The 23,748-nt window shown below is 45.7% G+C and overlaps 1 protein-coding gene across 1 annotated transcript in view; it reads left to right on the top strand.

The window, feature by feature from the left end:
* LOC129382502 (uncharacterized) overlaps window positions 1-23,298 on the top strand; it is a 122,243-nt gene extending 98,945 nt beyond the window's left edge. Inside the window, exons 28-32 of the mRNA XM_055066555.2 lie at window positions 1,315-1,432; window positions 4,346-4,531; window positions 8,514-8,582; window positions 16,587-16,661; window positions 23,051-23,298. Of these exons, the coding sequence (XP_054922530.1) occupies window positions 1,315-1,432; window positions 4,346-4,531; window positions 8,514-8,582; window positions 16,587-16,661; window positions 23,051-23,191 (589 nt within the window). The 3' untranslated portion in view covers window positions 23,192-23,298. The remainder of the gene's footprint in view (window positions 1-1,314; window positions 1,433-4,345; window positions 4,532-8,513; window positions 8,583-16,586; window positions 16,662-23,050) is intronic.
* Window positions 23,299-23,748: the final 450 nt, after the last annotated feature.

Below are 23,748 nucleotides of genomic sequence, written 5' to 3'. Positions count from 1 at the left end.
TTCTAATTATGAATGCAAGATGTACTCGAACCAATTTATTTACACCCGCCGTGGTTGCTCAGTGGCTATGGTGTTGGGCTGCTGAGCACGAGGTCGCGGGATCGAATCCGGGCCGCGGCGGCCGCATTTCGATGGGGGCGAAATGCGAAAACACCCGTGTACTTAGATTTAGGTGCACGTTAAAGAACCCCAGGTGGTCGGTATTTCCGGAGTCCTCCACTACGGCGTGCCTCATAATCAGAAGGTGGTTTTGGCGCGTTAAACCCCATAATTTACAATTTATTTACTTCTGGGGCGTGTACGTCGAACGCCCACTCATTTCATCACAAATGTTGCTTAGTGAGGGATAGACTGACAATAATAGAATATAGCGCTCAATTACTGCTTAAATTCATAGTTACTATGCTATACATGTCAGAATGATATGTACTGTGTGTAAAGTGATAAGGTGCACACATCACACGGGTACGCCCTAACACTTAGCGATGTCTACACTAATTCTGGCAACCTTGTGACTACGAATTATTGTGCAAGGTGTGGCGCCGCTACTATGTTCTTGCACAGTTCCGAAGCACGATGTGGCTCGGTCCGACACGGTGCGCGCACACTAAACAATCTCATGAACTACAGAAAGATGGCGCTGTTGTGCAAGTGCATTCATAGGCCAGAGTGGCCAAACCTGTTGGATGAGGAATGGCAAGTTTAATGACAACAATTGTGACGCATATCTGAACGTACTTCCTTCAGCCGTCTATGGAGTACTCGACAATTGCACCCACAGTCATAAAAGAAATATTCCACAATCGCAGAGCACTGAGCAAAATGTGGCTTCTATGTATTTTTATTTTTGTTTAATTTAAGCCATCTTTTAAATTAATTAGGCCATCAACTTCTTGCATAGCATGTTGGCAGGCTTTAGCTATAAGCTCCAAGCTTGAGTCCCTATATCTCTAATGTGAAAGACGTTTTAGGAAGAGCGGCACATATCGCGTGCATTTCAGCACAGCTGGCTAAAGCGTCCAGTTGCTGCGCTTTAGGAACGCGTGTGAGGCTGGTTTGATTGCACTCGGCCCCGGAGAAACATTACAGGAGACCACGCAATCCCGTGGCCTGAATGGGATTAGACACATGTACATATTGCCAACTGGATGAAGTTCCAAAAGAACGCTAATCGCATTACTAGCTTCAAGGTATTACTCAAGATATGTACGAGTAGTGGAAGCACAGGTGATGCTGGATATATTATGCTATCAAAGTGCAGGAAGACGCTAAGAAAACGTCTCTTCGCACAAGTTTCATTGTCTATATTTACAGGAATCGGAAGGTCATCTTCGTCCTCGAGACATATGAGACTGCAGCAGGCGTGGGGTCAAAATGCTTTGTCGGAGGCACGGCCTGGCTCTTGCCAAATGACTGTGGGAGGCCTAGTCTGGTACGTTGCTACGCAAAAGAAACGTACACAGTACCTTATTTGCACATATTCGCAAACTGTCGAGGTGCTAGTTGTGTGTGCCGTACGGCCCGTTTGCGAAACCGTGATATTACACAGCAATCCTAAAATAGGATTTCCAGGTTAATAAATGAACATGGTCATATATTCGACAAAGGAAGGCTCTATATACTAATTTCCGTTCACCTCGCAAGAGGAAGTATACGGAATCGTACCTCATACACAAGTTTAAATGCAGACACCTGACGGGAATTTAGCACGTGGCAACTTAGAATCGGTAAGGGCTGCAACATAGATCTGAAATTCTCATATTAGTCACGGCACAATACCTGCATTTCCAATTTTTCCCAGCCTACTACTGAATTTAATATACTCTTCCACTTTTTTACGCATATATCAACTGTTCGACTCCTCTTCCCATATATACCTGCCCCCACCCGCTTTTACTCATGTCACCCTTCTATTTGTTATTGCGGTTTCGGTCCGCCTTTTTCTGTTTGTCTGTTTATCAATTTAATTCAATTATCTTAAACACCGTCACCAACACATTCCAAGTCCCAGACGCCAGTGCACGCTTTTCGGCGCCTCAGCCACACGCGGTGTCGCCACTAGTGTATACCGCCGTGACGACGCCTACGTTTTACGTTCTGAGGCTAACGTCTCTTGAAAGACCAAGCCGTTGCCTTCTAGCTACCTCATGCGTTGCACCCCAGGCTCCGCGTGGCCATCTGAACTCTTTCAAAAAATTGTCAGACATCAGTAATCAGCCGGATTAACCTAGCCGGAATCAGCCGGAATCAACCTAACCTAACCTAACCTGACAAGTGGTGCAGTTTTCGTTCTTTTTTGTTACTGAATGCCCCCTAAGCTCTCGCTCCCGCAACACCCTCGCATGCTCTTTTTTTTTTCGTGTTTTCTTTTCCTCCCGGTCATTTTTTCTTTTGTTCTTTCCTTTGTCTTTCTTTTTCCTTCCAGCCTTGCCACTCTTCCGCTCTTGTATTAGAAACCATGCTTACAGATGTCAGGTGACCGCGCTCATTTTCTTTGCACTGTCTCCTTTTACGACCAGCCGCCACTTACAACAACCGCACGTGACGTCACTGTACTAACCCTTTAAAACTAACATGCTGATGGTGACGAGGCCACCTGTGACGAAGATACATCCTCCTATAGAAACGTTGGCCAGCCTTTCTGAGGCACCTTATTACCTGTTTCTAACCTATATACCACAGTCTGCTACACCATCTGTCAGCCCGATTCTTGATTGAGGGCTAGTCGTGATGGGATATGGCAGCGTATTTCGAAACAATGTAACAGAGTGACAGCACTCATACTTGTTCATTCCGTGTAACGTTTGTTTCGAAGCGCGCCATATTCCAAAATATGAGGTCGTGCATAGAATCTAGAAAGAAGTAATGGTGTCAACGCTAGCATTCGCAAATTCCCTTGTGTGCTTAAAATCGGATATATTGTCGACGTTTCAAGTTAATCGAATATAGGTAGGACGGTTAACTTTAGGAGCACACGTTAAACGCACAAATGAGGCAGTGCTGGCTGAAATGGGTTGGGCTTTATTGAAGTAAGAGACGCGCACAGGAAAATGAATTTTGAAGACTAGCGATGCAGAATGGAGGAAGTTGACAACCAACCACAGAGTAATTGAGTGTAGCCAACCAGCTGAAAAAATTTTGGGCTCCGAAGCTCCTTTCTTAGCCTATAGAGCACGTAGAAGCGCATGTAGTTCACAAATAACAAGAAAAACAATAACAAGAAAAAAATTGGGAGCGAAAATATGTACGATAACACAAAGGGAAGTGACTAGCCTTGCTAGTATCGAGCTGGTTGTCAAAGGAAAAATACATACCGGAGTAAATATTTGCAACAAAATGAGGCCTGTATAGGCTGCAGCAAATATCCGGAGAGCGCTCAACACATTCTAATGGAATGTAACTTGAACCCAACCCTAAAGATATGCAAATGCCACGTAGCTAGACAGAATCAAGGTAATGTTGTCGGCCTTTTCTTGGAGATATACTCACATTTTTAGCATTCCGTCTAATTACAGCTTCCTATTAATAGCTCAGTGCGTGCTACATTAGTATTTTTTCCAGCATGAGATATGACCGTAAATACCAGCAAAGTGCCTCGAATGGCCGTTCGACCGCAAATTTTTTCCTAATCACATGCACGCACACAGAAACAAGTTATCCGAGAGCGGGTGTCCAGTTAATAGATCAGAAGTTCGCAACATTTAGGCTAAAAAAATGACCTTCGGAGCTAATAGCCCACGTAGCAGTCAGGAACGATAGTAAATCACTGATGCAAATTGTTGTTTAATCGCTACACCAGAGATATTTAATTCCAATGGCTGATTACTAGAAGTATGTAACACGGCGGGGCTTTCCGCGCATGCAGAGGTGCAGTTACGTGCTTTGCATGGCGCGCATCTCTCACTTACAGCCTGTCATTGTAAGGACCAGAATGGTATGTGCTGGTGCAAACAATGTTACACTGTAACATGCCCGTTCCCACAGCTTGTTTATCACTATGTATTGCAGAGCTTGGATGAACATTTAAGCTGATAGGATTGTAAGAGGGATCGTTTGCTACGGCAATATCTGCAAAGCATATTGCCGTGTTTACACAATCAAAACAATATAAAAGTGTTAAACGGTTGTTTGTGAAATGGCCTTATCAGAAAAAGCGTAGGTTTTCGTCAAATATTGTCACCAAATTTCATTCTTTTCATTCTCTGTCATAGAGTATTGCGCGTTATCTTTGTACCTTCGCGCTGTACACTAATAATGGATCACAAACGAGTCCAGTCAGCTTGCCCTGCTAAGTAGTGTACATCAAATGTTGTCTTGCATATAGCTGGTTTTATTCTGCTTCCAGAAAGCATGGCTGGACCACGAAAATCAAGCACAATTCAAGCATGACTCGTTTTCAATGCCAGCAGTCAGCGTAGGTGCAACTGTGTACGCAAAAGTAATGGAAAGGTCTACACAAAGTTCAACTCTGCCACTGTCAGATCTGCGAAAGCCAGAATCGAAAATCGGGACTACAGTATCCAGGGGCGATGTAAGTATTTTAACCCTATTATCTTGGAATTGGAAAGTACAATAGCCTACAAGTCTCTGCGGCAAACTAATATGCAACAGCCACTTTCGTTCAGCATTATTGACTTAAAACTGTCTGCATCGGTGAGATATAGCTCTGGGTGTATTTAGGTCATCTCAATATGTTGCTGCAGACAGTGCGACACCACTCCATACCTTACAAAGCCTCGATATTGAAGCCAACAGGCGGTGTCTTAAGTGCTGTAAAGTTTACATACATGCAAAGTATAGTTTATTTCCTCAGAGGTGTCTTGTTAAGGCATTACACGATATATATATCATGCGTACCCAAATTCACCGCAATACTAATGTTAAACTACGTACTTCAAAAGTACAGAAGTACACGTCTCACAATGAATGGCATCAATGTTCCGTGTTGTGACTAAGCACATGCGCGGATTATATAGCTGAAATATGGCAATACCTTTCCTGCTTCTTAGGGGAAAACTCGTGCTTTACGTAAGAGCTTGGATGACGATGCTCTTCAAAACTGCTGTAGAAGTAAATGGTAGGTGCGTTTGGTCGTTATGTAGTGTACTAAAGAAAGATAATTTTTGGAAATCTAAGTAGGCGTTGAATGCAAGATGTTGCAATGATTATACTGCGTGGTGTTACGTAAAAATAATTGAGGTCTTTGCGACTCGGTACCACTGTATGCCATGCATTGTTTGTGCTATAGTCTTCGGTGGAAACCGTACCTGAATGACAGCAAAGCCGGAAAGCATTATGCCTGTTTGTGCCGCTAAAGTCCCTATATATTAATTTACCGCCGTGCGCAAGTCCATGTTGGCTGCGTGCTTTCACAACTGAGTAGTCTCTATCCATGATCGTGTCGACACCGACCACGGTTTCGCTTGCAGCCGATATCGGCCAACAGTAGTCTTTCGACCCCGTGAGTACATCAGCCCCGTGCCTTAAAAACGGTGCAGTGGTTATCCGTTATAGCATCGGCAGCGACGGCGCTTTCGTACGCAGTTGTAGCAAACGGTAGTTGGTTTTGACTAGATGGCTGCGTCGGCCGTGTGCCTTCACATATTCATGGTCGCCATACACGATTGCGGTGATAGCGGCTGCAGTTTCGTCCGCAGCGGTTACGGCAAAAAAAGTTTAGTTTTGACTTAATGCAAAGCTATGAATGAAGAGCACCGGCTACATCACGAGGGACTCACGATATGTAGGCCACGAGCTCACTGGCGAAAAAATAATCCGGATGTGCGCGGGATAGTGAAAAGCATGTCTCAGATAAGAACGCATGCCGCGGCCTTGCTGCGAAGAAAGCCGCGAGGCGCCTTCACCACTGCGAGTGCTAATCAATCTCGATATATGGAGAATTGCAGCTTCCGCACTGCTTTCGTGCAGAAAAACAGAATCTGCTGATTCATTCATTAAGTAAAAGCTTGTTGGCGTACAAAACATTTGCTTATTAATTTCTTGATACCCTCGATAATTAGGCATTTGCTTAATTCAAACATTATTTCTGTCCAGTGAAATTTGAGTTTACAAGGTTTTAATTGTCGCGCAAATAAGCGTCACCGCAAAAGCTGTACCTAGCAGGAGGGCACAGTGGCGATAGTAAGAAAATGTGTTCGTGCGTTTGTATGTGTGAACGGGTGTTTCAGTGGCTTAAGGCTAAGCGTAATGCATGAGCTTTTCAGTTCTCTCACAGCTGTCCACCAGGTGCCAACGCTCAGCTTAGAGCGTGGGGTGCAAAGCTGACGAAACGACGAGGGTTATTGTAGAAATAAGAGATGCAGACAGTATCATTAGGGACATAGGCAACTTACTGGATAAAATATTTGTGCTGGAACACAGAGGAAAAAAAAAAGAAAACTGTCGTTGTAATCCGGTGCAGTAAATGCCTCTCGTCAAGTACATGACAAGATAGGAATATACTCATTTAAATATTTATCTGCGATCGGCAAAACCAACGTATGCTGCCACAAAGGCTCCTCCAGAAATGCCTCTACAAATGCTGCAATGCCTCTACAAATGCTTTTCTACAAAGGACTTGAAAGCGCGCATACGTAGTACTAGCATATCACAGGATGCAAGAACTTTTTTTTGCGCATATCTTATACTTTTATTGGATTCTTTATTAGACACATTGTTTTGACATTGCTACATAATCTTTAATCTGGTGTTGTGTGGTGCCAGCTCCCTGTCAATTTGTTTTGTGTGGAGGGAGTATAAACATGCTGTCTTGTTCTGTGATAGTAATTTCAAGCAGGAGGCCGTGTTGTGAGCCTGAAGGACTCTGGTCAGCGCAGCTTGTACAGCAACATAATTTCAGTTACAGTGCACCGACTTGTGTATTTAGCTTATAAAGCGAGTTTGGGAATTGAAACTAAGTTTTCGAGCTATTTGCGTAGCAAAAAAAAGTGTATATTTACAAAACATTATATTAAAACTGGACAAGTGCATTTTGCAACAATCTAGCGAAATCTAGGGCATGTTTTTTTTCCTTCTTTCGCTTCATTGGGGAGAAAAGTGGCTTCAGAGATTATCAGCACTGGGTGACTGTCACTGTCCGCTTTAGGGCCGATGCCGTAGGTGATATTCAACGCGATTTCAATGGAATGGCTCTCTTCACCTTCAATGGAATAGTGCCCCTGCTTTGACATCAGGAACGTTTGTCATCGCCTTTCTTTCTTTCTTTCTTTCCTTCTTTCTTTCTTTCTTTCTTTCTTTCTTTCTTTCTTTCTTTCTTTCTTTCTTTCTCTCTCTTCCTTCTTTCTTTCTTTCTTTCCTTCTCTCTTTCTTTCTTTCCTTCTCTCTTTCCTTCTTTCTTTCTTTCTCTCTTTCTTTCTTTCTTTCTGTCCTTGTTTCACATTAACTGTTCAATGTTTCTCCTTATACTTATGCACCGCCCTCTAACATCTCGATGCGTGGTCCACGGGCCTCTTACAGTAAGCGCTCAGTAATCCTCTGTTCAAGCCAAAGTCCCTGTACGAAGATCCGGGGCCCTCGCCATCTCGGCTACGTGCTACGTTGTCGAGGTGCATGTGTTTAAACCGGTATCTTGTACTCTATGTGTGTAGGTGCAAACAAAGTGTTTAAACCGGTATTTCGTACTCTATGTGTGTAGGTGCAAACAAACACAACAATTACGCACGATGACCACAAGAAATTGTTTTCAGAAAGCTGGCGCGATAAGGAGCATCGCCAGGACGCAGCAAACGCTTCATGCTTCCGTTTGCCTTACCATTTCAGCTGTGCAACATTTCTGAATCTGTTAACGCAACCTCTAACAGTAGGCGGGTGATGACAGTGCCACAGGAATGCACAAGCCACCTCAACTGTCCCGTACAAACCGCACGTAGGTCGCGTATGCGCTTTGCCGCGCGGACAAATTTGCAGGCACGGCTGCCGCTCAAGAACACCCGTGCTCGCTTCTAGTGCGCGAACCCTCAGCGGCTGCTTCAAGGAGGTAGGGAAGGAGTGTCTCGGTTCTCCCTTCTCCCACAGCAGAATGAGCAGTGCAAGGCATTGCGAGAAGCACCGTTCTAGTAGCCGGGTGGCACGCGGCTTACCCAATGTAGGCAATACGAATAGGCCAGTCTCGGGCGGCGGCTGCAAACAGTGCACGCGTATTTCTGGAAAGGGCCATTCTCAGCTCACTATTTCACGCTTGCCCTCGCACTCATTGCATATGGTAGTCAGGCCGCTTACGGAACATGATGACGATAAGCGCAAGGATTTGTCGTTATAGGCTAGAAATCCGAGGCGACTTAAGGAACTTACGTGTTTTTAGCAGTTCTGGTTGGCCAGGTTACACATGAAACGTTAATAGTAAAAGGTTTGAAGCGTTAGAAAACAAGAGTAACGTGGAAAAGTCACATAAATGTTAAATAAAAGAAAACGTGCGTGCTGCTTTCTTGCTCAATTCCTTTAAAATAACGGAGAGCTTCTTGCACGATGAAACCCCACTGTGATATTTCTTGCAGGTATGCATAGCCACAGGCTGGACGCGTCGAGGCCTGGACCAGATGTTTCAACAAGAATTTTGGGTCATGGTAAGGATGGAGCCATAGCTACTTGCTGGACCTGTCCCACTTCTTAAAATGCCTCGAGTAGCCAGAGTATTTTGCGTGTACTCGTGGTGTACTCATGTATAGCACATATTGAGCAACAGAAAGCTGCATGGGGAATTTTCATGTTTCTTTAAAATTTTCTCATTGACACTATGAATTTAATTAGAGTATTTTAGAAGTTGATTAAATACGGTAAACATTACTTTCGTACGGTAAACATTACTTTCGTTTTCTCCAGCCACATGGCATTTCGATATATTTTAGTATTAGGAGACAGTTCATTTTCACACCTTGAGTCCTCTCGCACCACCAAGAATCTGGCGTCTATCATTCGTGTAATGTTCCTTGCGTTTAAGAAAGTAAATGTAGTGTTTCTAAATTAGCCGGATTGCCATGGGGAACGTCTGCACAAATAAAAAAAAAACACGCAGAATGTTCTGATATTTACCTGAATGATGCATAAGCATTTTGTGGCACTGACTTGGTGTTTCGGGGTAGTTGATGGTGTGTGAGCACATGCCGCAGCTTGCGGCATGTGCTGTGTTCTGACCGCTTCGGTGGTGTTGAAGCGAGAGGCTGCATGCATATGAATTCGCTCGCTGTTGCGGGTGCTATGTTGAAAGCGATCTTCTGATGAGACAGACGGGCGACGGTTTTTCCTTTAGAATATATATGAATATATGAATGAAAATATGAATATATGAATATAGAATATATGAACGAGATAATGAGGTGTGCCAGCGCGCCCCGTTTGCCGCACGATTAGCGTTTTCGCGTGCTGTAGGGATGCTCGCATGCGCAATCTTCATAAATGACAGCTTCCGGTGCGTAGTCCTGACTATTCTTTCCTGCAACATTGTTATAGAAGAGATATGCTTTAAGACCAAACGAAAATACAAAATCAGAAACGCGTGCGCTCGACCTCCGATCGGTATACACCTTTCGCTACGGCCAAAAAAACCAGCGAGCGCCTTGTGCATAGGCCGCCTGTTTAATTCCTAAACAAAACGACTAAGAACCGTTGCGGAATACGTTCTCTAGTTTGCAATGCTCGTGACGCAGCGTCAGGCACCGTCGCAGAGTATTTGCCGAAACAGCGCGAGTGCAGGCAGAAAACTTAATGAACAGTGACACTTGCGCACTTCAATTTATATTTGGAATCTGTAGAGGGCGTTTTTCGGGAAACCTTAGGTCTCACTCTTGCTTCGTGGGACCTCAGCGGGATCTTTTGCGAAGGCACGGCGTTTCTATTCAGTCGCTTTCGTAAGGGCTCGCAACAAAAATATAATGAAATCATTAACAGTCAATTACACACCAAGCTGGCCCGAAAAGAAGTCGTCTTTGTTGAAATGCTCGCCACATACAACCATTTCCTCGCTCACTTGCTTCCCAATGCGGAGCTTGATCGCCCACAACTTCCTCCGTTTTTTTTGTCTTTTGGAAATTGGTGCTTTTCCCAATACTTTCACAATATTGCACGATTTGTGCATTATGGCACACTGCACATGCGGTTGCTCATTGCTCGTGGACCTTTTTTTTTCTTTTTCATATCGGAGAGTACCAAAACGCCAACACAGCTGCAAAAACCGCGTGAGCGGAAAATCCATCACCCCCTCGCGGGTTCCGAAAAAATCCGCGCGGTGGCGCTAGCGTATCTGGAAAGCGCGAATAGGATATTCTAAATGCGCAAGCATTTAGAACCATCAGCTTTCACTGTGCCCTTATTATCTAGGAATTCGTGAGCGCCATGGAACACCAGCTGCTGCCTAGAAGACGTGTTCGAATAGGGCTCATTATGCAGCGACGCCATACTGAGTCCACTTTATCACGTCTTCTGCGGGTTTCTTGACCAACACTGGAATTCTACGGCAGACAACCATTATCCTTGCTTTGAGCTCATCTGACGTCGTCGTGTCGATCATGTAAACATGATCTTTCGTATAACCACAAAGAAATTGAATGGAGAGGCGAAGTGACTTAGCCGCCCAATTTACAGGCCCATGCCTCTAATCTATTGCGCACGAAAAGTTGTACTCAGCCGGTTTGGGCTGTGTACTGGCGCCCCATCTTGCTGATATCACAGAAGTAGAAGACATGACAGCGGAACTTCGCTGAGAAGCTCCAAGGATTTCTTCCAAGTAGCGCTGTCCAGTCAGTGTCAGTCAGTGTAGGCTGGGACCAATTTTAGCACCGCCCAGTGTAGATTGGAGTCGCTCCAATAGCGTGCATTGCACAAATTTACCTGGCCGTTTCTGCAAACGTTGCCTTCATCTGTTCTGTGCACATGATGTTGCTAAAGAAGTCCGTAGACTCATCGGCTTTATTGAGGAACGATTCGAGAAACCTAGACGATCTTCCAAGCATTGGTGCAGGTTATGCTACGGATGAAAGGCCGAGTGATACAGAATCCTCCAAACTGATGAATTGGAATTTGGTACCTGGGCAGCCGCATGACGGTTTAAGGCCATAAATGCTAGAACATCCATGCGTAGGGTATTTGCAGCTCCCAAGTCACGGATCATGTTTCCCATATTAGAGAAAGGCACGGCGACTAGGAGGAAACAATACGCACCTCTAAACTTTTATACTGACGTTGTCAATTAGCTTCTTTTGTGGTAAAAAGCCTTCTGGAAAAAGAAAGATAAGAAAAAAACAACCGCAATATTAATCTACGCTAAGAGAACAGCTGTCACAACTTATTTCCTACTAACACCAAATGCGATGTGTTACTTCAGGGTCGCAGCAGATAAGGAACTAGCTCGATCGCGACGTTTTTCTTTATTTCATGACTGTTTTAGGCTTGTAGCGCAGCTCAGGAAGAGCAAAAAAGGAAGGAGGTAGGGGTAATCAAAGGGAACGGAAAACAGTGAGCCTCAAAACAGTCATGACTTACCAACTCGCCCAAACTGCCACGCTTTATTTCATGAATTTCATTCTGGCTAAGTCAGGAGATTGTTCGGAGATGCTGCATTATGATGCGGGTGCGAGCACAGTCATGTGTTCATATTTCGCGGGGTTAATTATCACTCGGATTAGTAGGCAATTAGTAATCGCTAAGAATACTGCAATTACATGTCCCTTGGCTGTACCTACATATGCATCATTGAAACTTTAATCATTAGGAAAGTACGTGCCGAGTGAAATAATTAACTGCAAATACCCAAATTCTCAGTAGTGAAGAGAATTACTGACAGCTACTAAACTGTACCGAAAACAGTATGCACTAGGTTTTCTTCCAGTCTGTCAATTGCTTTTATATTTAAATCTGGGAGCTGGATATAGTGGATTGGGACACCCTTTATATATCTCTGTGTGCTAGTGCGCTGTTTCCATTCCTGATAAATTTTGTAAATTAGCCTTTTTTCATGAGTCGTTAGCATTGCTTACTCGGAAGAGAAGCAATATTGAGACACATATCATTCACGTGCATTTCACACATCATTGATAAGACTCTGCCGAAAGGGTCACTGAACTCTGCAGGTTTTTTCAGGATAAAGAAAGCACGCAAATCAATTTGAAGCGAGGTAAACTAACAACTTATTCATTCTAGGTACAGGCTACCATACCTTTAGAAACAATCGACTACCTCCATCTCTTTCGAAAATATAAATATTTAAATATACTGTGTGCGGGCACAGTGGAAATTTAAAATAATGAAAAAAGGGAAACAACGCTGGTATTGAAACATGTAAACTTGAGGTAAATTGATTTTGCCAGCATTTGAGGCCTTATAAACTTGAAACTTCTGAAACAGTGCTCGCGAGGGTGTATGCAAGCGTACAGGGATGTCAGACAAAACGCTTGTTTCATTAGTGTGTGTAACTTGGACAGGTCAAGTAAGTTTGATGTTGCGGTGTTGGTCTTGCTGTTGTTGTGTGGCCCAGTTTAGGCGACTACAGCGAAGCGCAGGACGATTTCACACGCTGCTGTATCGGCCAATAACCGGAAACAAAGGCGGCAGGTGGGTCCCGCGAAGAGGGGACACAGGAAACACCAGATCTGCACTCTTGTTCGAAACAAAAGGGTAGACGGTCCGAGCTGACGGGGAGAGTTCGGGGAGACTGGCTTGAAGCTCATTGCCACGCCAAGCTCATTGCCAGGTCATTGTCACCGCTAATGCCCATGCGCTTCCCACATGTCCCGTCGACCGTCTCGGTCACAGAAATCGGGGGACGCGACATTGCCCAGCCGGTTTGAGTGTCGATGTTTGGCGTGCGCCTTCTGAGAATGCCTGTAAAAACGGCGGTAGCTTTACCACCACTTAGCCGGCTACGACCGATGGATGCTTTTGTGTGCGATTGCCATCGGGTCCCATTTATTTTGTTAGGATTTCAAGCGAATTGGCCCACAGCTGCTGCACATATGACAGTTTTTTCAGTACTAGGAAGGCAGCCCACTGTCCCGTAGACATGCAGTGAATAAACCGTGGTTTCATGGAAACATTCTCGGCAGTTTGATTGGCAGCCGCCTGCAGGAGAAAAGGGGAGGACATCGAGGGCCTATACTCGGAGCCTAACGTAGGGGAGAACGAGATGACTCGTGCCTTTGAGCAATCCTATCCGTTTGCGGTACGAAGGTGGTTGTGATATTCGTTGAAATTATGAGAACTCGCATGTTTGATTGACCGGTTTCGACTCCTTTGTGAAACTGAGAGTTTAAAAAGTCATGTTTTCGTTCTGTGGGGGAGAGCGATGTTTCGGGCGTTTGAATGAAGCGTCACTTTATCGGACAACTGCTCTTCCTTCGCGCTGTCACCGTGCACTCGAATCGAAGGGCACCGACTTCGGACCTTAAAACACCTTCCCTCCTTAACTAGTGTTGAAGATACCAGAGGATAAATGGAGAGGAAATTAACTGTTCGGTTTGGATTTAATTTTGCAGTTCTGCAATTTCGCCTGCTTGTTCCTGTTCGGAGCAGTAAAAACTGTTCGAACAGCAGATCCGAATCTGTTTCACCAAAGGGCGCACCTAACCACTTAGCAATATTTAGCCATCCACGTTACTATCGAAAAAGATACCATGAAACATTCAACTATGCTCTAAACTAAGCCAACGTGGCAAACATCACCAGTGATGCGAATACAATAAAACATATGCCTCTGTATTGGCAGTGCTCGATTTTTACCAATTGCACAGCCAGGTGCATGATGCTCATTTGATATTTTGAGCACGCCATGTTAATATTTTAGATATGTTTAAGCCTCTTTCACGAAATCGTAGTGTCGAATGGGCATTGACATCGTTTCGTGAATATCGTCAAGCGAGAAGTGGTCGGATTTGATTCGTATACAGAGTAATATTGGGCTAGGTCTGTTTACATGCCTATAAATGTTCCAATGCAAGTGCAGCCTCGCCGATTTTTAACGTCAGTTGAAAGGCTTACCAACTGTGCAGAAATTGCAGTTAGCACTGCTTTTGGAGAAGTTTTCTTGCCGCAGCCCCAAGCGAGAAGCAACGCGATCAGCAATACCACGCGCAGGAGCGCAAAATACAGTCGGAGCGTCGTCTGCTACGCTTTTTCCTTGGAGTAGGCGCACACACAGCCAGTTTCACGCGTGGTTTACAACGAAAAGAAAAAGAACAGATAAACGTTGTGTAGCGCAGGAGCATAGGACGTGCGCGAATGACATGTAAAGAGGGCAATCTCCATCGGGTCCCATTTATTTTGTTTGGATTTCAAGTGAACCGGCACACAGCTTGGGCATTGACATCGTTTCGTGAATATCATCAAACGAGAAGTGGTCGGATCTGATGCGTATACAGAGTAATATTGGGCTAGGTCTGTTTACACGCCTATAATTGTTCCAATGCAAGTGCAGCCTCGCCGATTTTTAACGTCAATTGCACGGCTCACCAACTGTGCAGGAATTACAGTTAACACTGATTTTGGAGATGTTTTGAAGGTGCACAGCGTTTACACGGTGGCACTCTCGCCTCAGGAATTCCATCCACAATGAACTGTGCAGAATTTGCAGTTGGCACTGCTTAGTCGCAGTCTCTGTGTCAGTGTTCGCGGGAAGTGGAAACTGGTGTCAGGCGAGATGTTTGAAGGAAACTGGCTTGTGTCTGAGGCAGTGAGAATAGTGAAGTGCTTAAATTTATTTTAACGCTGGGGCCTAACAAATAACTAAGGCCAGCCGTGTCTGGAATCAGAGCTGTGCTACCTGAATATTCTGTCTACATTTCCTCTGTTGCACCTGCCGCAGCTCGTGCGAGAGTTAAGCGAGATATACGAAAGGCTAGGTGGCGTGGGTCTTTGTGGTTTTCTGTGTTTGTCTTTAAGACATGTATGATTTATTATGCAGCGACAGCGTTTCTTAAGGTGAAATATTAATGAGAGGCCACTGAAAGGAAACAACGCTGGTGTTTAGGGATCGCTTGTCTACTTTGTCAGAAGACTAAAGGAGTAACTGGCCTTCGCTACCGGAGTGTCACGGGAATCGTCCTTAACTCCAAAACCACAATGACCATGAAGAGCGCTGTAGTGGCGGTTTAATTTTAACCACCTGGGCTGGCACCTAAGTGCAAGTACATGAGCGTTTTTGCATTTCACCCCCATAAAAATGCTACTGCCACTGCGCGGATCGAACTCTCGGCCTCGAGCTCCTCAGCGCAGAGCCATAGCCCCTCGGCTACCGCGGCTGGTCGCCCATCAATTCTTGCAGGGAGTTGCTTGCTGTAGCGGTGCTGACCTGAAAAGCGACGAGGGGGAGGAGGGTGCGGGATTAAGAGAACAGAAAGCTATTAGCGGGAACAGCGGCGATGTAAGTCATCCATACAATGAGGTGGTTCGAAGTCGCCGCAGAAGTCCCCTTTCGGGGAAGAAAATACCCGCGCACACGCCGCCCTTAAGCACAAATGATATGGGAAGCATGTACTGAAGGCCCATTACCCCTGGGGTTATACGAGAAGAGTTCAACGGCATAGAAGGAACAGGGCATAGGCGGCATAGCGAGCTTCATCGCGGGACTGGATGCTCATAATTTGTGGAGGTCCGAGATGGCACCCCCTGATGTCCCGATTGCACGCTGGCAACGCGAAGGAAGAGCCAGATTCTGGTGGAGGACAACGTTTACTTCCGCAGCCTCATCCCTGCCTCATCCCGAGTGCCCGTTTTTAAAGGACCGGTCTAGTCTGGTCAAAGAACTATAACAAAGGCACACATTCAATGCCTATCATATCGTATCATATCAGTCATATCAGCGGAATTTCCTTCCTCCCTAGCCCCGCCGCCACAACGCACTTTCACGAAACACTTTACATGCGTGCTTTGTCATCTCTCTGCACTGCTGAATGACCGCGGCGCCATTGCAGCTGCATTCAGTACGAAGAAGACTTGCTGCTTCTGGCGCCTGCGAAATGTCAAGAACAATCACGGACACACCACTCAGTAATGAAATACAGCACAAAATGCGATTATTTTCTTGAGCTCTATTTGGATCTCGAGGGGGGGATTCAGCCTAGCTACAACGGCATACCTTATCGCTGCATATGGGAACTTCTATAGGTGCACAGCGTTTACACGGTGGCACTGTCGCCTCAGGAATCCCATCCACAATGAACTGTGCAGAACTTGCAGTTGGCACTGCTTAGTCGCAGTCTCTGTATCAGTGTTCCCGCGAAGTGGAAACTGGTGTCATGCGAGATGTTTGAAAATAAGTGTATTCCTTGTCAAGATAATCATTTGTGCCTTGGCTGATGATAACCTAGTGGGCGTCTACGGCTCATGCTATCAATCGGGACAATTACTGTGTGAGAAACGGGGTCCAGTAGAGATCAAGTGCAGGCCTACCCTTCTCGGTTAATTGAATTGTGCCATTACCGCCATCTTCAGCGCTGTCTGCCCAGCTTAGTGAGTGCCACTGCAAAAGTAGCGGCAACTTCGCGCTTTGACGGTTAGTTAAAGCATGAATAAAACTGGCTTGTGTCTGAACCATTGACGGCTGGAATTTAATGGTGACTTTTTATTTACCTTCATTTACACAGACACAGGGGCGAAGCTCAAGGGGAAGAAGAATGACATACTCAAGCTTCGAAACAGCGGAGACACTCAAGAACAAGGTAGGTACATGAACATTTGCATTCGCAGACATAAGAATAAAGCATCTCTCCGTCATATTAGTCCTATCGGCTACTGCTCAAAGCTTGCTGGGCTAGTGGAAGACAGGACAACCGTTTCCTTGCCATTGTGTGTGTGGTCAATGAAAGAAGAAAATACGCGTCAGGCTGCTTCAAAAAATTCTTTAGCACGTAAAGAAGCCGACACTCTCTCGAATTGCTTGTATAAGGAAGGACATTCCTGTGGGGAAAGCATCGTCGCCGTTCTATTTCAGCCAGAGTTGATGCGCGTTGAATTTGAATTCTAGTGGACACTTTGCAAAAAAGTGAGCGCCCCCTGCCGTAGGCCTGAGGGCGCTGGGTGCGAGAGTATTTGTTGCTGGAGTTTGATCATGTGAAATTCAGCTTACGTTGTTTGTTTAGTGTCTCCCGTCATGTAAAAATGGACTAAGGCTGTATTCCGTTTTTTTTTTTTTTATTGACACGGGAGGGACTTTGCTCGATCGCCGGCGACCAGGTGTGGAGCTATCTGCACTCAACAATCGCGACCGTTTGTCAGGCCCTTCGTGGTTGGGTTATGGAAGAGGATTATGTGAAGAACGTTATGCTCTATCTGAGCGCCAGCAACACACAAGTGGGTCTTGTTGGGCATCTTGCAGCAGCCCCATTGGGTTTGACGTCAGTAGATTCTCTTGGTTTTCTATTCTTTCAGTGTTGTGGAAGCTGAAGCACCTGCAACGGCTTATCTTATACCCAGGCAGCACACCAGCATTGGTCCAACAATGGCCCAATGCTGGCAGAAATTGGTACCAATGTTGGACCAATGTTGGCATATTGGCAAAGTGCAACCCAATCCAATGTTGGCCCAGCGTTAAAGCCAAGATTGGACCAATGTTATGCCAATGCAGCAGCCATTGTGCTGCCAGCGTAGGACCAGCGTTAAAGCCAAGATTGGACCAATGTTATGCCAATGCAGCAGCCATCGTAGGACCAGCGTTAAAGCCAAGATTGGACCAATGTTATGCCAATGCAGCAGCCATCGTGCTGCCAGCGTAGGACCAGTGTTGAGCCATATCGTTCCATTATTAATGCCAGCTTTGAGCCAATGCCCTTTGCATGACGAATATTCTAGATATGCTGGCTTTAGAGCACGCACACATTCTTACCGCAAACATTTTGCTAGCGGCATTTTTTGTAGCAATTGTCCCCTTACCGTCTTCCTCAATAGTAGCTAGGAAAGCTCGACAAAAAGATGTCAAGAAGCAGAAGTCATATATGCTTGCAAATAATAATAAAAGAATACTGTAATTGACGTTTATGACAATTTATTTGCGAATAAATTTTCACAAACAGGCATTTTCCGTGGACCTAGATGGGTGACGCTCGGTTATCTTCAAACAGTTTATTTACAGGCACTGCCCTCAGGATAGGAATTGGGCAAGGTGCCGAGGACGGTGGGCTGGCCAGGGGTTTCAGGGCAGGGAGCTGACGTCGGTAGGCAGGTTGGTCAGTGCTTGGATTTCGGCGGGCTGATCAGGCCCCACGAGGACCACGATAACGCCGTGGTTTCGTTGATATTGCTACCCTATCCCATAGCGACTTCACCATTACTTGGAGGAAATGCTTGCACTGTAAAATAAAAAGAAACATTATCAGAGATGTTGGTATGACAAATGTATGTGGCAGCGTTTTCATTTGAAAAATCGCCATACTGCAACAATATTATAAGTCTGATCAGAGAGTTCGAAGGGGTGAATCAAGAAACTTTCTTGCAAGAGATTTGTCAGGTAACACTTCTTAATATTTCGACATATATGGCATATCTTGTACAAGGTGCAACGTAATATTTAGAACAGACATAAAATGCACAGGATCCGTCCGCCTTGTTTACAGCCCACACCTAGTCAGCGTAGCACTTTATAATTGAAAAATTGCAGCAAAACCTGCTACAGCACTAAAAGCTTAGTTTCAGACTGCGTAGACACAATGCGATCTTCGGGCGAAATTTTTAATGTGGAAACCGAGAAGTTCCGTCAGGAAACACTAGTAAAAGAGGCATTTATTATACGAAAAGAAAGAAATACTGTCGGCTGGAAATGATGCTTGACCTAGAACAGTGAGAAGAAGCGTGGTTCCTCGGTATCACTAGCAGGATCAGGCCGCGCGCGTGGCTTGATAAAATCATAGTCCTGGAATTTGGGTGAAATTCACAGAGATTTACACGTGGTTCTACTCCGGGCACTATTCAAAGGCTGCAAATAAAAAGAGCTATGTAATTACAGGCACTCTACATTAGCCAGGCCTGTTTCAGTAATATATATACCGCGTGATATTGCTTGGGTGATATTGCTCCTTATAAAACTTATAACATGCGCAAAACAAATGCACTCACCATTGTAAGATTCATGCTCCATGCGATGTGTATCCGAGTTCATCCCACATCGAAGACGGTGGCCACGAGCGCCGACTTTTTTTCTGGTTGTTGTTTCGCCTATATTAATTCTAACACTCACGAAAATTCGTGGCCACTTTGCTGTGTATTTCAAGATGCAGGCTTCTCAGTAGGAATGACGACCGCAAGCGAGCATTTTTCACGATAGGAGTGCGCTGACAAACACGGACAAGACGGCAAGCACTCAGGCGGTGTTGCACCCAGTCGGCGTGCTAGCGATGCATAGAAGGAAAGAGTGAAAGGAAAGGGTGAATGAAGAAAACGGTGTAAACGCCACTTTCCCCCACTGGACCTAGCCCGACCGCGTTCCTTCGGCGGCAGCGACGGAGGGAGACAAGGAGGACAATAGTGACCCCACTGCTTTTCCCCGTATTCCGAGAGCAGCCAATTCGACACAGCAGCTTATAGCTGCCTGAGTGCTTGGCTGATAGCTTTGAACAGGCTCACGTGGGTGTGTGGAGGAGAGGCGAGTGGGGGCTTAAGGACGAAAAGTTAGGCGGAAAAAAAAAATCCGGAATGCGCCGTGCCAACTACAGGCAAAGACAAGAGGAAAAGCCAAAACGTGCAATAATTTTTTTTTTTTCTGTCAGGGGCATTCATACAAGGAGCTTACTAAACATGCACAAAAAAACAAATATATTGGAATAGGAGCATGATGATTATGTCACCTCAACACGCCATGCATGCTAAACAAACAAGCAAAAGTTTCACTAATACATATGCGCTCCATCTCGATGCAATATAAAACGGTTCCATCAACTCTGTGGCACTGTAATGATCGATTCCCCTCAGAATCCTGATCATCCAAAGCCGCGGAGCGTACATGCAAAATATACAATGCGCAGACAAATTCGCAATACCGTTGCTTCTTATGGAAAGCTCATGTTCACATGCACGATCAATAAAGCAGCGGCTAATTTTATGCGACTTCCCCTGCTTGCTACGTGGTGCACTGGCTTTTCTCTTTAGGGGGCGCATTTCGCTGAACGCGAAGTACAAAAATGGCGGTGTACCATGCATGGAGTTAACACGGGAGAGCATATTTCTGGTTCCTGCGCAGTGTGCCTGTGATCAGTGCATTAGTTTTCAAAACACGTTATTCAATATCAGCAAGTCGTAGAGCACTAAAAACCGACAATGGGAAAATTGGCTTATTACGGGCCAATGTCCTCCAATGAAAGCCAACTATTAACCCATATTGGCAAATCCGTTCGAAAGTCGGTCCAATAATTCCCGCCTCGTTGAACGGCAGTGCCAATATTGTTTACTCACTGTGTAATGTGGGCCAACATTGGATCTCTATCAGAATGGCACAGCCAATATTGTTTACTGACTGTGTATTGTGGGCCAACGTTGGATCTCTATCAGAATGGCACAGCCAATATTCGCGCTACGCTGTTAACCTTAGGCCATCATTGGGCCAGGATTCAGAATGGCACTGCCAATATTGGAACCACGCTGTTAATCTTGGGCCGTCATTGGGCCAGGAAGTGCCAATATGTTTCCAACGTTGGCCCGACCTGACGTGCCGCCTGGGATATGGTCGCCGGCATATGTGAATTTCACGCTCGCTTCACAAATTCCATGCACACTTAACTCTCGAGAAACTGCCGTAGTGCGGTTTAAGACGGCGAGACTCCGGTGGAGCGAGCCCGCGTGCAAAGAACATGAGCGTACACCGAGAAAAGTGCGATCCCTGAAACCACTAGCCGATGTTGTAGCGCGCGTGCCAAGGCGCATTTCGGGGTTTAAGCGTCTTGCGCTTGTGTGCTGCGCGACTACGGGGTCAAAGAAAGCTGTTATAAACAAATCTCTTATTTTAAAATCCGCATTTAATTACAATTGGGAGGTTATTTATTCTATTAGCAGCAAGCAATTAGTTGCGCTTAGTTTTGAGTAAGCAATCTTACGTGCCTTCTTCAGCCAAGCTAAGCCGTATGAGGCTTACGAGCCGTGGAATCCACGATCTAATCCGGAATCAGCGGAGTCTCTCTTCATAACACACATCGCAGTCTTCTCCTAGCTTGCGAATGTCACGCGTTACCACGAATTGAGCCCAGTATGGTGCCAGGTTACAGCCGTCGTTTCGATGGTTGCCGCCATGTTTGTTGATGAGTTTTTAGGGCAGCTTTTGGGGCTCCCGCTCAATAGGTGATATAGCGTGCCCAACGTAAAACCCAAACGAAGTTTGCGTCTCGCGCATTGGCTTCGACACTAATTCTTTTGGGGCTTCAGATGTTTGGGGCCCCTATTCTAAAACTATTTACTTGCTGTAAACGACCACGCTGCTGCACTGCAGTCTGTCCGGAAGATCGGATGTATGGGAAAACAGTTGTCACGTAGTCAGGGCGGCTAGAAGTCTTAAGGCCGGCCTAAAATGGAAGACCAAATAATACAAAGGGCTCTCTACAGGTCAAAATTCATCACGTATACCTGTTCGCTGCACTTTTGGCTGCCATACTGAGTCCGCATTCAATCGCTTTACGGCGTTCACCCATGACTCTCTTTTAGCAGCTACCGCTACTCGGACGGAGAAAAATACCGAAGGTATTCTTGCTCGTATAGCATTCAGAAACGTGTTCACGGGAGCTTGCCTGAGCGTGCCGGAATGCCCAGCCAGAGGGCAGCCGTCTGCTTGCTTTCCAGCCAGAAAGGGTGCAGGCGGCTCGCTCGCGCATGCGCAACAGTTTGGCAAAGTGTCCATTCCCACCGCACAGTGCAGTTATGTTGGACAGTGAGAAAAACCTGGTGGCTTCTTTTCGTCGAAAGTACGACAGCAACAAATGCTGCCCTCCCGGCATAACATGCAAGCGGAAAACCATCAGTGATACAAAGTGCACATAAGTTCTTGGCCTCACTGGGAACTGAAATACGTTGTGAACACTGTCAGCAATATGCTGCGAACCATGAGCACCAAGGACAATTAAGCATCAAATAGTAGTATGTAAAAATACTAAAGATATCTATAGCGGCTCCACAGCAACCGTAGTCCTCCATAAGGAAAGCAATAAAATCCCAATAAAGAAGGGCGCCAGGCAGGGAGATAGATCGCTCCAATGCTATTCACAGCATGTTTACAGGAGGTATCCAGAGACTTGGATTGGGAAGAATTGAGGATAAGAATTAATCTCAGGGGATCAATTGCAATGCATGCTCACTGACCTGGACAGGCAAAGCAGAAGGGTGGGACTAAAAAGTCTTGAAAGAGAACATCCGTTCAGGATAGGTGGAGGCACTGAAAATGGTAAGGGAACACATCTACTTTAGGCAGATAGGGCTGGGGTGTATTTGGCAGGCTTTGTCACATCATGAACAGCACGTTGCCATTATCCCTCAAGTGAAAAGTGTATAACAGCTGTGTCTTAGCCGTACACACCCACGGGGAAGAAACCTGGAGGCTGGAGGCTTACGAAAAGGGTTCTACCTAAATTGAGGACGACGCAACGAGCTACGGAAAGAATTATTGGTGTGACGTTAAGGGGGATAAGAGGAGAGCAGATTGGGTGAGGGAACAAAGGTGAGTTTTGACATCTCAGTTGAAATCAAGAAAAAGGAATCGGCAGGGCATGTAATGAGGAGGAAAGATAATCGATGGTCATTAAGGGTTACGGACTGGATTCTAAGAGAAGGGAAGCGTAGCAAGGGGCGGCAGAAAGGTAGGTGGGCAGATGAGATTAAGAAGTTTGGCCACAATTAGCACATGACCGGTGTAGTTGGAGAGGTATGGGAGAGGTCTTTGGCCTGCAGTGGGCGTAGCAAGGCTGATTACGATGATGAGTAGCGGATAGCGGTGGCTTTCTTAATGACAAGGGATACCATGAAACAAATCGCTTTCCCGGGCAACTTTCTTTTCCGATAGCAGAAAAATGTTGCAGCTTGAAAAACATCTGCTGGGAGTTGGGAACAGTTCACCGCAAAGTACTTTTTTTGTCTTCTGCAGGTGTCTGCTTGTAGTCGGATCGGAGGAGTGACAATCGTCAACGTAGACTTTGACATGAACTGTGCCAACGAGCACTTTGAACTGCTAAAAGCGGCCAAGGAACAGTGCCAGTCGGGAGACGAACAAGAACAACTTTACTGAAGAATAAAAGGCTCAATGGGTGGAACCCATTGCGTCCACTGGCTTCCGCGCGCCCTCTTGCTTGTCGGATGATGGCCTTTTGGACCTCTTTCTGTGAACTGGATAGCGCCGCCTCCCATTGTGTATGCTCTGTAATTTCTGTGTTTGTCTTTTGTGGATATGCCGTGCATGCCCAGGAGATGTGGTCCAGCCTTAGGCTCCAGCCTAAGGTTGGCGTGGCTCCGCACCATGGGCATGTGTCCGTATATCTTTCGGGATGAGTTTTATGGAGAATGTGCAGGTTGTTATATGCATAGGTTTGCAGCTTTCTCCATATAACCTGTTCTTCCTTACTGATATTGCAGAGTACTGGTCAATCGGGATCGGGTCGTCAGAGGAGTTCTGTGAGCACCCGTGGTGTGTAGAATGCCCACGAGCTACTCTGTCAGCCTGATTCCCCCTGATTTCCCCTGATTCCCTCATGACTGGTTACCCATAAAAGGGGGAAATCTGGCTCGGGGTTTTATATCTTGTATAATCCTATAGGCTGCGGGGTATACTCGTCCCCTGAGTATGCC

Source organism: Dermacentor andersoni, chromosome 6, assembly GCF_023375885.2.
Source record: "Dermacentor andersoni chromosome 6, qqDerAnde1_hic_scaffold, whole genome shotgun sequence".
Classification (NCBI taxonomy): domain Eukaryota; kingdom Metazoa; phylum Arthropoda; class Arachnida; order Ixodida; family Ixodidae; genus Dermacentor; species Dermacentor andersoni.
Note: the sequence above shows the minus strand (reverse complement) of the source record. Positions and strands in the feature narration are given on the sequence as shown.